Consider the following 12,999-nt stretch of genomic DNA (forward strand, 5'->3'; position numbering starts at 1 on the left):
CCTCTTTACGATGGGAAAGCATTTTTTTTTTTCCTCTGCTTTTTTCTTCCTTTTCTCTCATGCCCTCGCCTTCCTCTTCTTTCCTAATTCTTTTTCTCTCCCTCCTTTCTCAGCGAGAGGCGAACGGATCATTTAACACCATAGACGACTCCGGAGTCAACGCCAAGTTTGTCAACGCTGTTTACGACGCACTGCTTAGCACAGTAAGCCTGTGACAACAAGACCACGGCTACAAGCACACACTCAGACACACACACACACACACACACACAAAAACACAACCTCATAAACAAGAAAAAGGGGTCTCATATCTACTATCAAACTGCTTCCTTGTCTATGTACCTTTCAGAATATCTTTCTGTTTAATGACTTTAAGGGGAATGCAGATGGGGGTCAAGGGGGTCTTTATCATTTAGGGGTAACAAAAAAAGTTCATGAGCTGCTCCCGGAAATCAGGTCATTCAGGGAATATATGCCCGATCAAAAAACTTCACCTTAAAGATCCCGCCCACATTACGTAAAAGATCACTGAAGGAACTTACAAAAACAACAGAGACCCTTTTTTAACCACTAACATCCTTTTTGAAGAAGAAGAAGGAAGATATACTTTATTTATCCCATGAGGGGAAATTCAATTTTACACTTGTTGTTGTTGAACATGCTACTCACACATGAACGTGTGTGTTGAACTACACACACACATTGCATTGCTCTTTTAAAGGCAACCAGACTCCGGTGTAAAAAACAATAATAATTTAACCTTAAAATACACAGGAGTTGTTGGTTTTCATCAATTGTTTGTGTGTTTGTGTGTGTGTGTGTGTGGTATTACTTTTCATACAGAATTCAAATAACACCTAAAAAAGTCACAAATCAGTACAGACCAAATCAATCAATCAATCAATCAATCACTGTGGCATTTGTTTTGGAGAGAGATCTGCTGGTTGTCTGTGTTACATAAAAATGCTAAATAAAAAGTGAAGTTGTCATACAAAATATGTTTTATTTGAAAATCTCACCCTGTCAGTGTCAGAAGAACTTTTAATCGTATTTGATTGGACACATTCGTCCCCAAGGATAACATTGCAGCCTCTACAGCTCATGTTATAGCTTTCTTTAGCGTTTCTTTCTGGCCCAACTCCTATGTACATATCCCTTCAGTTTCATAATTGAGATTCAAACTACCACTGCTAACCAAGTGGATATTTGATAGGGTTGAATTGAATCACATTAAGTGTGCGCAATAGTTATTGCCTCAGTATAAGTTTATGTACAATCATAAAACTTCACTTTGTGACTTGGTGAGCTGCCAGGCGATGCTGATTAATGACATCCCAAAACACACTGTAACAAAATATCTTTTATTCGTCAGCTCAGTACAATCAGTGGATGCATAAAACAGCCGTCTAACTTTTCAAACATGAATCAATCCAGGACAGAAAAGGTTAAAGAAATATTGTAACCAGTTTTTCTCTTTGTGGGTCTGTATTCAGGAATGCTGATTAAACCTTCTGATTCTTTATGTCTTGGATGTTGAAAGTGTTTTTGTGTTCATGTTAAGCCTCAGGATATCCAGAAGTCAGTGTTGAAAGGGATCATCAACAGCCTGCTGAGGGAGTGGAAAGGGTGAGATCACTGTCTCTCACATTTCTTCCTTTTAAAAAGCATGCACACATTTCATTAGCTTAATTTCATCTAAAGCTCAAACTTGATATTTCTCTCTTTAACTTAAAATATAATAACAGTGTCTTTGACATCTAACACTTGAAAGCAAATAATATAGTCATGGATGTATAACTGTGCTGGATACATGACTGTATCAGTTCTAACTATGCCACTTCCTCAGTCCCTCTCATTGATCTGTTTCGATTGTGTTTAATCACAAAGACACAGCATACCTAGCTTAGTTTTGTTGTGCTATGTTGGCAGTGCAGTTGTTCCCTTTTTGATGAAAGCCTTGTGTTTGTGTTTTGTTTTCAGGCCTCGGACAAAGGATGACCTGCGAGCTTATTTCATTCTTGTTCAGGTAGGACTGAAATCCTTAAGTTGCTGATAGTCCATGGTTTCCTCTCCTCTAAACTTACATGACATACAACAAAGGCAACTAGTTGAAATCAAACCGGATATTCTGGATATAAGTCTGTCACCGATCGTTATTCTATCAGCATTTGAAAACAAAAACTGTCTTGATTTTAACAAACATTAACCATTGCATCATCTGCATAGAAAAGAAAACTGGTGACTCAAACTACTGTACATCTATCAACATATTCAATGTTCATCCTTTTATTTACTGCTATTATTTGGAAATGTCGTAATCACTTGCCACATTAAGTTTGACATTTATCCCATACATCTTTTGTGCAATATTTGAAGCAAGAGGCATAACACACCATTAAGAAAGGCTCTGTTCCAATACTTGTTGTTCAGAATGAGATGTCTAAACCATATACTGTATAAAACATGGACGTAGCCTCAGTGACGTCTCCAATGGTCTCTGAGGTGGGCTTATAAGTCTTTAGCATCCTGGCAACCACCTACAACGGGCTTACCTGTAAGTCAAATCAGACACACCTCTAATTATGCAAAAGTATTTGCCTTAATGCCGTGAAAATGGATGAGTCTAAAAAAAATTAACCTCTGCACAGTGTATAGTATATAACAGTGGTTCTCAAACTTCTTAGACTGCGTACCACCTCCGAAAATATTTGGCTCTCCAAGTACCACCATTATGGCAGACATTAAAATACACTGTAGGCCTATTTCTACACACATTTTACGCAGGAGGCAAATGTATTCATAAAAATAATATTATCTATTATTGGCTGTTGGCAGCCACACTGTAGGACTACTAAAGGCTAGCGCTAGAACTGGCACTTAAACTCCACACAACACTGACATTTGCCCAAATCAAAAAAAGTGCAGCACAATAAAAATCACAACTTTATACCAACTACCTGTTTGAGAATATTTAGTCTCCAGTGTTTCCCACACAAAGACGATACCTGGGCCCAAGTATATTTCCGGCCTGTTCTTATTAAATTTTTCATTTATTCATAAAATTGCTGCGTGGGCGCGTGAGAGCGGGGGAGAGAGAGAGTGCGCGAGAGAGAGCAGGCTCCGTGCAACCAGAGCCTCTGTACTATAAGGCTCTGCGTTCAACATAGCAAAACTCCCTTTAAAAAAATCCTTCTCGACTCCTGCGCATAGTTAAGACACAGCAAAATAGAGCAGAATCACATCAGCTTCAGAGCAAGAGAGAGAGAGAGAGAGGGTGAGCGACGCATCATAACGGAAGCATCTCCTGGCTCCGTTTTAAAAATGTTAATGTAATTATAATGTACATAGTAATGTACCATAGTTTGAGAACCACTGCTATATAACTTAAGACCTGACAATTCAGACAGAATTTGTTTTTTGAAACCAAGTGGACACTCCAGGAACTTTTTTTGCTCTTCCTCATTGGCTTCATTTTTCAACATTAGAGGTTGCCACTTGGTCTTGTTGGGGTTTTGTGGAGCTAATACTCAAGCAAGAATATTGTTGGGTTTTATATAGATACCTTTGTAGATATAGGACCTTTGTTTCAACACATGGAGATCCCAACAGTTTTATCCGCAGGCCTACCAGAACGCCCACTAGAAGTAGCTTTGAAATGTGTCACCTAAGCAAAACATCTTTTAATTCAGACCAATCCCGAAAAATGTTGCTCAACCATGGATGCTGTCAAATTTACTACTTTTATAACTCACTGTTTGCTGTTGTTCATTTGCAGCTGTGGTTCACTTGTTTTTCATGCTGTGTGTCAGCTGGGCATCACACTGAGCAACAATAAACAGGACCACAAGTCGATTAGTTTTGCAAAGCTGTAACTGATCTTAAACCCGAAATCTGTCCTGTGCTCATTCTGCTACTTCGCTCAAGAATCAATTATTTTAGTTTAATTATAACTAATTTGTTAAATGTGCACATTTATGCTTCTTAAGTACTGGATTTTCTTTTTTCTTAAATTCCCTCTTTATTCTGCTCTCGTCAGTGCTGGTGGACAGAAATATTTACCTTGTATCTCTTTATGTCCTTTTTTATTATTTTGCCCCTATTTCTGTCTTTTTTTCCCCCCTTTGTGCGTTTCTTTCCCTTTGATCCGCCTTTGATCCTATTTTTGATCTCTCCTGCTCTATTTTCCTCTTTCCCCTTGATTTTCTTTCTCCCTTTACCTCTGTCTACTTTCCTCCAGTCTCATTTCCATATATGGTTTTGGGAATTAGAATCAGATAAAGACAGGAATCTGCAGTAGTTCCACTGTGGTTCCAGGCTTCATCAGTGCACATACACACTCTCACACACACACACACACACACACACACACACACACACACACACACACATTCAGGCACACACACACACACACACACACACACATGCACCCAAACCAAATGTCTGAATTTGTCCCAACTGACTTTGAAGACTCGCTTGGATTGCCAACTCTCTGGAGAACACAACCACACACACACAGCACACACACATAGACACAGATCTGGACATGGTGAGGTCATGTTGGAGTTGAGGACTGCTGGTTTCCTGTCTGATGATGACTTTCCCTCACTTATGAGCTCTACAAGCTACACATTCAACTCTTCTCCTTCTTTCTTTCTTCTTGTTTGTATTAACACCCTGAATGAAGCTATTTGTCATTACCTCATTTTTGCCAGTTGTACTTTTTTTTAATTTCATCCAAACACAAATCTAACAGACAGTACCAGATCTCATGGTGATAGGGAGTCATGGCAACAACAGTCATTTAAATCTTACTTTCTTTTCTTACAATCCCCTTCCCATGATCCTTGAGCTCTAAACAAGGCGATGACATCATTATTTGAAAAGCTTATGACCCTTACTTCATCTCAGTTGTCTCATTCTATAGACTCTAACATTAGGTTCAGCAAATATAATGTTTACAACAGTGGTATTAAGGTAGTAATGACAGGCCCCAGTGCAGGCTATTATGACTCGCCCTTGGGCTCCGTAGTTATGGAAGCACACATGCTGAAAACTGACGAGCTACAGCAGCATGCACTCTGTTCACCATCACAAGCACATACAGTACAATGAAACAGGTGCTCGGCGGCGACCTCCAGCTTGTAGAGAACATATTTCATGGATTGCCTTGTCTTAAAATTCACATCTAACACATAGCCTAACTAACTTAACGATTTTTAAGTCAACGTTATCTAACTTGCTCTTCAGGCTACCTGCTGCTGCATGTTTGTTAACACACCAATGGGCAGCGGCGTAGATGCTGAGGCATGCCGAACTAATGTACTGCTACTGCTGCTGGGCGGGGGCTTGTCCGTGGACTGGCCACTGTTATTTAAAAAAAAAACTTATTTGGGAGCTTTTTCAGCTTGTCAGGCTTGAACGTTTTTTGCACTTTATCAGGCCGAAGTCTAGATGTCTAGTCACATGATCAAAAAACTAAGTTTCGCTCTATATATATATATATAAAACTTAAATCAGGTTTTCATTTAGTTTTCATGTCATTAAAAGCCTTGAAGTGATCGATTGTGTTTTGGTAAGGAAACTTTGTCCTAAAACACAACAGAGATAGAAACCCCCCCCCCCCCCCCCGTTGCACTTTAAAATGTACCTCAATTCAGGTTAGTCAGCTCTGTCAAAATCTGATCATTTCTGTACTATCTCTGCAGAACCCCCAGTACTCCAGCACCAGTACGTACGTGATCTACGCTCACCTGCTGAGGCAGATTGCATCTCTGTCTGAGGCCGACCTCCACTTCCTGGTTCACTGGCTGAAAAAGTAAGTCTGAGTGTGAATGAATGTATTCTGTACTGTGTATGTATGTTTTTCATAGCTTTCTCTGTATGTTGTTGTGTATTTCACTGGATCCACCTGTCACTGTCTTCCTTTCTTTCACTTGTTGTTTTCCCATCAAACCGCAGATATAATGAAACTGTATTATGTCACAGACATTAAGAAGCACATCTCAACTGAAGTGACTGATTGTTGTGAAACAGATTGTAAAGACTCTTGAGGGGATTTTTTTTATTGGGTTCTTTAACTTGAGATATGTAGGCTAAGTCTTAGTCTTGTCAACTTGTCTTTGCAGCAGGTTTCGTTTGTTTGATTTTGTAATCAGAATATAAATTAAAAAATGTTTCTGTATCTATCTTGAGGATTGAGGCTTTTCCATAATACAAATATATCACTCAGCTTAGGGAAGACAAAATCTCTCCTGTGGGGGTGAAGAAACCCAAATTCTGATAAATAACTGAAGTAGTTACATTATTTCGTTTTTTACCATCATTTTTTTTCACGCTCTCATCTGTGGAAGAGATTTCATGCTACAGAAATGGCAGGGACACCTTTTGTCATTTCAAATATGCTGACCATCCATTTCTGCAATATTATTGGCCGACCCTGATCAGACAGTTGCGCGGAATGTGCATGGCAACCTTCCTGGAAAATTAATTACAAATCTTCAAAAAGGTGAATGAATCATTAAAAGGCTAACAGCCAGAGAGACCGGCATGGTCCCATCTTTGAACCAGTTTCATCCAGATCACAGTTTGTGCTAACTCTAACCCTAATTCTGCAGTGTAAGTTTTAAAGTGTTCCCATGTTTTTGTTCCTGCTGTTCCCTAATTTTGAACACAATAAAACTCCAGCCAGTAGATTTAATATTGTAGCTTTTAAATCCTATTACACAACCTGCAATTAGAAATGTAAGCCTGCCTTTGTGCGTGTCTCTCAGCAAGGCGTCCTGAAGAACTCATCATGTTTGTGGTGATGATTTACGAGCGAGCTGCTTCAAATTACAAGTTCTGTTTGGTTCTTTGTACCAAAGAAACAGATTTCTTCATCCAATGCTGCTATTTTTTTTCTCTCTTTGCAGAGTCTATTTTTGTGTGTGTGTGTATTTCAGGATTTGTGAATTGCTGTTTGGGCAGTTTTGAGTCTACCAAGCCACTGATGTTAACCAATTCTTACTTTGTCTGTGTCAGGCTGTCAGCGAGGCGGTTCAGGCAGCTGGTAGAGCGCCTCCTGCAGTTCATCTCCACCCGTCTGTTACCTGCAGAACCAGATGAGCTTCCTCCCCTGGCAAAGTGCTCCTGGTGGGTCCCCTCTGCTACCAAAGTCCTGGGTTTGTTCAGTGAGTATAGACACACTCACACTTACAAACACATGCATATACTGTACCCCATAACCTTCACACACATAACTATAGTTTACATTTAAGTTTAAATTCTGCCTCCTTCTTCTCTCCTCAGATGCAGCCAACAGTGTCTCCTCTCCTCCCATAATGCCTTTCACTGACTTCTACAACATCACTCTGGAGCACATAGACTTCATGGAGGAGTACAGGACCTGGCAGAACTATGGCAACTCCAATAGGTCAGACGTCTATCTGTGTCTTAGACTCCAACCAAACGTGTTCAAGATGTCTCTCTGTATGTCTTCCAAATGAAGTGACAAAATGCCTACCTTTCTTCTGTCGAGAGTAGAATTAGTGTTTTTGTTGGCTTGTTATGCACTCCCACTTGAAAACTGTGTTAGGTTTAAAATTATATTAGACAAATAAACTCTCAAGACAGCAAAGGTACGCAAGTTTTAAAAACGAAGTCCAGAGCGGCGTATTCTCAAAGCTATGATTTCCAGCCCCTTGAGTAATAGATTTGAGTGTTTTTGGCCAAGAGAATAAAGCAATGAGTCTGGATTAGTTATTCCCATAGACAATACTGTAAACTGCAAAAACTTAATTCTAAGTAAGTGAATTATCTAATATCTGGTCAAAAATCTAATTACACGTAGCCACATTCACCTGACAGGTCTGGATAAACGTTTTATTTCAAGATATTAAACACAAAAAAGGCCTGGATTGCTTATATTACTTTAATAAAAATGTGGGTACTACATTTCATTTCCAGAGTCAAATGCAATGGTCCCCTCAGTTTAGGCTTCAGTTTAAGAAAGACAACACAATGATGAATGATTAAATTCATGTGCACAAACAACACCGTCTAAATACTGAGATCATCAACACGATAAGTAACAATTGCATTTTTTAAAACATAAACAAGCTTAACAAACCAGGCATTCACGCAAACACAATGCATTATGAGAAATTAGGTTTGCTATGTTGTTCTACAATATCCTAGATTTTTGATTTCACAGTTCTGTGGGAGTTTTCTCCATAACAACATCAACCCAGGCTCATGGGTACTGTAGTATTTACAGAAATAACACATATCTAATTACTTAAAGAAGTTTCAGAAAATGAGGAGAATTATCTCTAATTGCCATAAATTATAGGATAGGTTTTCATTGTGAAAGAATTAATTAATTATATTTAAAAAATATACCTTACAAAAGTGCAAGAAGCTTGGTGTAAGATCTTCAGGTTGCTTTTTTTGGCAGGCAACGGTCTAAACATATTCAGTTTGTTCAATGCAGCTCAATGAAATGGTTAATCGACTAATTATCTCTGATGTAAATAGAGCGCACGCGTTGGTTTGTATCCACTCATCGTTGATGTGTAATAAGGGATAGAACAGCAGGTTTTACATTCTCATAGAGAAAGTGCCTCTGGTCTCGTCTGCTAACAATAAGGACCAGAAATGCTAACAGATGTGACAATACATTAGCTCAGTTAGCTGGACCTTAGCTCCCCCTGAAGATTCCTGGGAATCAGGTTGAGTATCCCCTCCTCAGTGGGGACAAGAAAAACTTCCCACAGCTGCAGTTTATCCCAAACCGTGGAAACACTTTCAGAAGCCATGAAGTCTGTTTCACGCTGCGTCATGCCTCGTTAACGGTCTGATATAGGAAATGGATCTACAGTTCAAACAATCTGCTCTTCAAGTCCCTGGCTGCTGTGCTGGGGGATTCGACTCATTTCAGGCTTGTAGAGTACATTTCAGAGCCTGCTCATTTGGATGACGCCTATGATTTGGAAAACATTCTGGAACTCAAGTGGATGAAGAGTTTTTTTTTTCTGGCTGTAAAGAAATATGTACAGTATGTTGAAATGTTGCTGGCACAACTGATCAAAAGTCTTCTTGTCCTTCCTCAGATTTTCCTTCTGTCAGTTTCCCTTCATCCTTTCGACTGTGGTGAAGAAAGCCATCATCCAGAAAGACTCGGAGCAACAGATGATCAGTCAAGCCAGGGTAAGGCCTATGTGCAAGCAAACTCGCATAAGTTAAAAATGACATTTTAGCCTACTTGTTAACATAACATTAATGATAAAAGTTAATTCCCCTAACATATCTTAGCCCCTCCCATTTTGGCTACATTTCTGGTAAAGATTTTTTTTTAAACCTTACATTTTTTGAGTAATATCATTATGAATCCTGTTTGTTATGATTCAAGATACTTTAAATTATATATATGTATATATATGTATATATATATATATATATGTATTAGGGCTGGGCAACGATTAAAAGTTTTAATCGCGTTAATCGCATGAGTTCCTGTGATTAATCATGATTAATTGCATTGTTATACACAAAATCCAATAATGAATCCAAAAGTAGTGTATAGCGCACTTTTATTGTAAATGTACTTCTCAACTTAAACAATGTAATCAAAGCAAATAAATACAAAACTAAAGCTTATTGCATTCGTTGCAGTCTGGACGCAGAGTGGTGTGGGTCTCCTCTCTGCTCTCTGACTGACAGCCTGTGAGTGCTTTTGGAAGGGGGAGGGGCTCACGGCAGCACCCGCTGCTCGTTGAGGACAGTAACTGCAGAGCAATACGTGCTTTCACGTCAGTTTCTAAAACCAAAAAAGTCTCCAATAACACCAGAAAAAGTTGCTAGATTTGTCGCTAGTAGCTGTTGACAAAAAAAAGTCGCCAAGGGGGTTTGGAAAGTCGCCAGATTTAGCGAGAAAGTCGCCAAGTTGGCAACACTGTTTCCTCTTTCCTGTGAGCGCCGCAGCAGACATGCGCAGCAGTAAGCAACATACGAGGCTCGCTCACGATGGAATTTTACTAAATAAAAGCCAGTGAGCAACAGACTTTTAAAAAAATAAATAATAAAAACTGCGTTAAAGCGAGATAAAATAATTGTCGGCGATAATTAATTAATGAGTTAACGCGAAAATAACGCGTTAACGTGCCCAGCCCTAAGATATATATATATATATGTAGTATATTACACATTTTTATATTTTACTTTTGGGCTTTTGCCTTTATAGGATAGGACAGTGGATAGAGTAGAAAACCAGGAAGAGTGAGTGGAAAATGACATGCTGGAAAGGAGCCACAGGCCAGACCTCAACCAAGGTCACCCGTCTGTAAAGACATGGAGCGCGACCTAATGGTTTGGCTATCTGTGCCCCCTTCAAATAATATTAATAGCTTGTCAGCAGCCAAAACATGCACTTTTGGATGATGTAATTTGATTTGGTGCATTGATGTCAAGGGATTCAATTAAAGCTGTTACAGTGCAGACTTTATGCTGCCGTCTAAGGCAAACTGCTGGAACAATTTCAAAGCATTTAGTACCTGATAGATCCTTATACTTAAAGATAACGCCCATTTCCAAACCAAACAGAAATAGCATTTTATCTAAATTACCTTATGAGGAATTGAGGACATAATTTTACTCAATAAAGCTAAGACAAGCTTCAAGTACAGTTACAGACAAATTAAATTAAAACAGCAGAAAAAAATGTTTCAGAAAGTGTCTACAGACTCTTAATTTGTGTGTTTTACAGCAATGCCTGGTCAGTAAGGTTTCTCGCAGGCAGAGAGTGGACATGAACCTTTTGTTCCTCAACATTAAAGTACGACGAGCACAGCTCCTCAGCGACTCACTGGATGAGGCAAGTACACGGAAATATTGACACACTTTTTAGTATCACATCTGTTTAACATGTTTTCAAGCCAGCGTGCTCATGAAAGCAGACTTAGATAAAGAAGTCTTGTTTACAGGGAAAATGCTGAAAAAGTTAACACATGTTTGCATGTTGACTTGTTTTTTACTGCACAACCAACATTTTTCTTTTTTTTGTTATGAAACATCTTTTGGCAACACATGAGCCTGTTTGACACATAACGCTCCTTTTTCCATCGGGATCTTTGTGATAGCATTCATCATCTGAGACCACACATCAGTAGCTCTGAGATACTGCAGAATACTGCAGAATATTTCGTTGAAATATGTTTGAGGCCCCACATCAAACAGGTTAACCACAATTGGATTCTAAAACAATAATTATAATTTATAGTTTACTTGGAGTGTTGCTGCATATTTGTCTGTTAGTTACTTGTTTCCATTACCTCACAAATGCAGGCAAATGTCTTCAGTCTTAACTGAAAATGTAAGCCATTATGAGGTTGTGCTAACAAACAAAAAAAAGCAATTGGTCTGGAAACATTTTATTTTTTATTTTTAATTAAAGAACCATTTATGTGGATAAAATGGGCCTTTAATCTTCTACATTCATATGTGAACCTCAAACCCGTAGTCTAACCTTAACCTGACTGTAAATCTGATTCAAACCCTCAATTCAGAAGCCTAACTGATGTTAAATGTTAGTGTCTTCAAAAAGGGGAATTCATCCAAAAAGTCTAAAAGTTTTGAAGATTCACACAGTTTGCATCTTTTTTATTATATAAGATATATAAGATTGTTTGTTTGCAGAAGTTCAAGATACCAGAATTATGATATTTACGTGCTTATATTTTAGGTGAACAGCTGTGAGAGTTAGTAGTAGATAAATAGCAACAATAGAAATAAAATTAAATCTGAAGTCCGTCTCCTCCACCGTCTGTAGTTGATGAGGAAGAGGTGCGACCTGAAGAAGAAGCTCAGAGTGACGTTTGTCGGGGAGGCCGGGCTGGACATGGGTGGTCTGACAAAGGAGTGGTTCCTGCTGCTGGTCCGACAGATCTTCCACACAGACTATGGTGAGGCACATATTTCACTACACAAATCAAGTGTGAACAGATTTAGGACACCAAATCCAGTTGAAGCAAAGTCAATGGAAAGGAAAGCACCACTTTATTGAAATAAAGCAGAAGGAAAATTTCAGATTTTTATTGGATAAAACATGGAAAGTTGAGTTTTATTAGATGGGGGTCTCAGTGGACGAGCTCTGTGAGTTTTCAGGCAGCAGAAACTGCAGCAGAATAAGTGTCAGATGGCTGAGAAAAGTGGTCAGTGTTGGTTTTGGAATCTCAACAACAAGGTTTCCTTTCAGACTGGAGCAGATCTTATTATGATTGTCTTTTTCCAGGAGCCTGTTTCTCTTTACAGTTTACTCTTCTGCTTCTACTCACTGCCTGGCTCGCATTGTCTCTACATTGCATTGTCTCTGTCGCTTTGTTTTAGTGCCCTCGCCTGTTTCTCTTTCCCTCTTCTTCTTCTCATCCTTAACAAAAGAGCTTTTGTGTTCTTCGCCATTCTTACCATGACAACAGGAAAATATTGTATCGATTGTTTTTTTGCAAAAGCATCAAAGTATTTTGCCTCGTCGCAAAACAGACAATCTCACTCTGGGTTCAAGCAGTTGCCACAGATTATTAATTATGAATTTTTTGATTTATATCACCCCCAGTATCATACCAATATCCCCTCCTCAAAGCTCCAAAGACCTGCAAGTTTTTTAAGATTATTGAAATTGCATGAAACATGAGAAGAGGAATCGTGCTGCCGGAGAAGAGATAGTAGCTATGGTAGTTCTATTTTATTTTTCTCTTGCGTTATGACCTAACAATGCTCTGGATAAGACTTTGTTCATTTGAGGTACTTGGTAAGGTTGTGGCATAATCATAGTTTGTGTTAAAATAACAACTTTGTTATGGTTGGGGTTGTCACCTTAACAATAATGATAGCTTGAATTTCTATAGTGCCTTCCAAGGGGAACTTTACATCAGAACACAAAAAAAAGACAACACAATTTACCAATTTCTTGGAACGCATCCAAGGATTTAGCATTGTGGATATACTGTATATATCATGGGAGAGAGT

At 38.8% G+C, this 12,999-nt stretch overlaps 1 protein-coding gene across 1 annotated transcript in view; it reads left to right on the forward strand.

Moving 5' to 3' along the window:
• The window catches only part of hectd2 (HECT domain containing 2), a 52,158-nt gene that overhangs the window by 14,741 nt on the left and 24,418 nt on the right, over nucleotides 1-12,999 (forward strand). Inside the window, exons 5-13 of the mRNA XM_061040375.1 lie at nucleotides 114-203; nucleotides 1,562-1,626; nucleotides 1,981-2,026; nucleotides 5,706-5,815; nucleotides 7,021-7,169; nucleotides 7,288-7,411; nucleotides 9,090-9,186; nucleotides 10,742-10,849; nucleotides 11,804-11,936. Coding sequence (XP_060896358.1) covers nucleotides 114-203; nucleotides 1,562-1,626; nucleotides 1,981-2,026; nucleotides 5,706-5,815; nucleotides 7,021-7,169; nucleotides 7,288-7,411; nucleotides 9,090-9,186; nucleotides 10,742-10,849; nucleotides 11,804-11,936 — 922 coding nt within the window. The remainder of the gene's footprint in view (nucleotides 1-113; nucleotides 204-1,561; nucleotides 1,627-1,980; nucleotides 2,027-5,705; nucleotides 5,816-7,020; nucleotides 7,170-7,287; nucleotides 7,412-9,089; nucleotides 9,187-10,741; nucleotides 10,850-11,803; nucleotides 11,937-12,999) is intronic.

Source organism: Labrus mixtus, chromosome 6, assembly GCF_963584025.1.
Source record: "Labrus mixtus chromosome 6, fLabMix1.1, whole genome shotgun sequence".
NCBI lineage: Eukaryota > Metazoa > Chordata > Actinopteri > Labriformes > Labridae > Labrus > Labrus mixtus.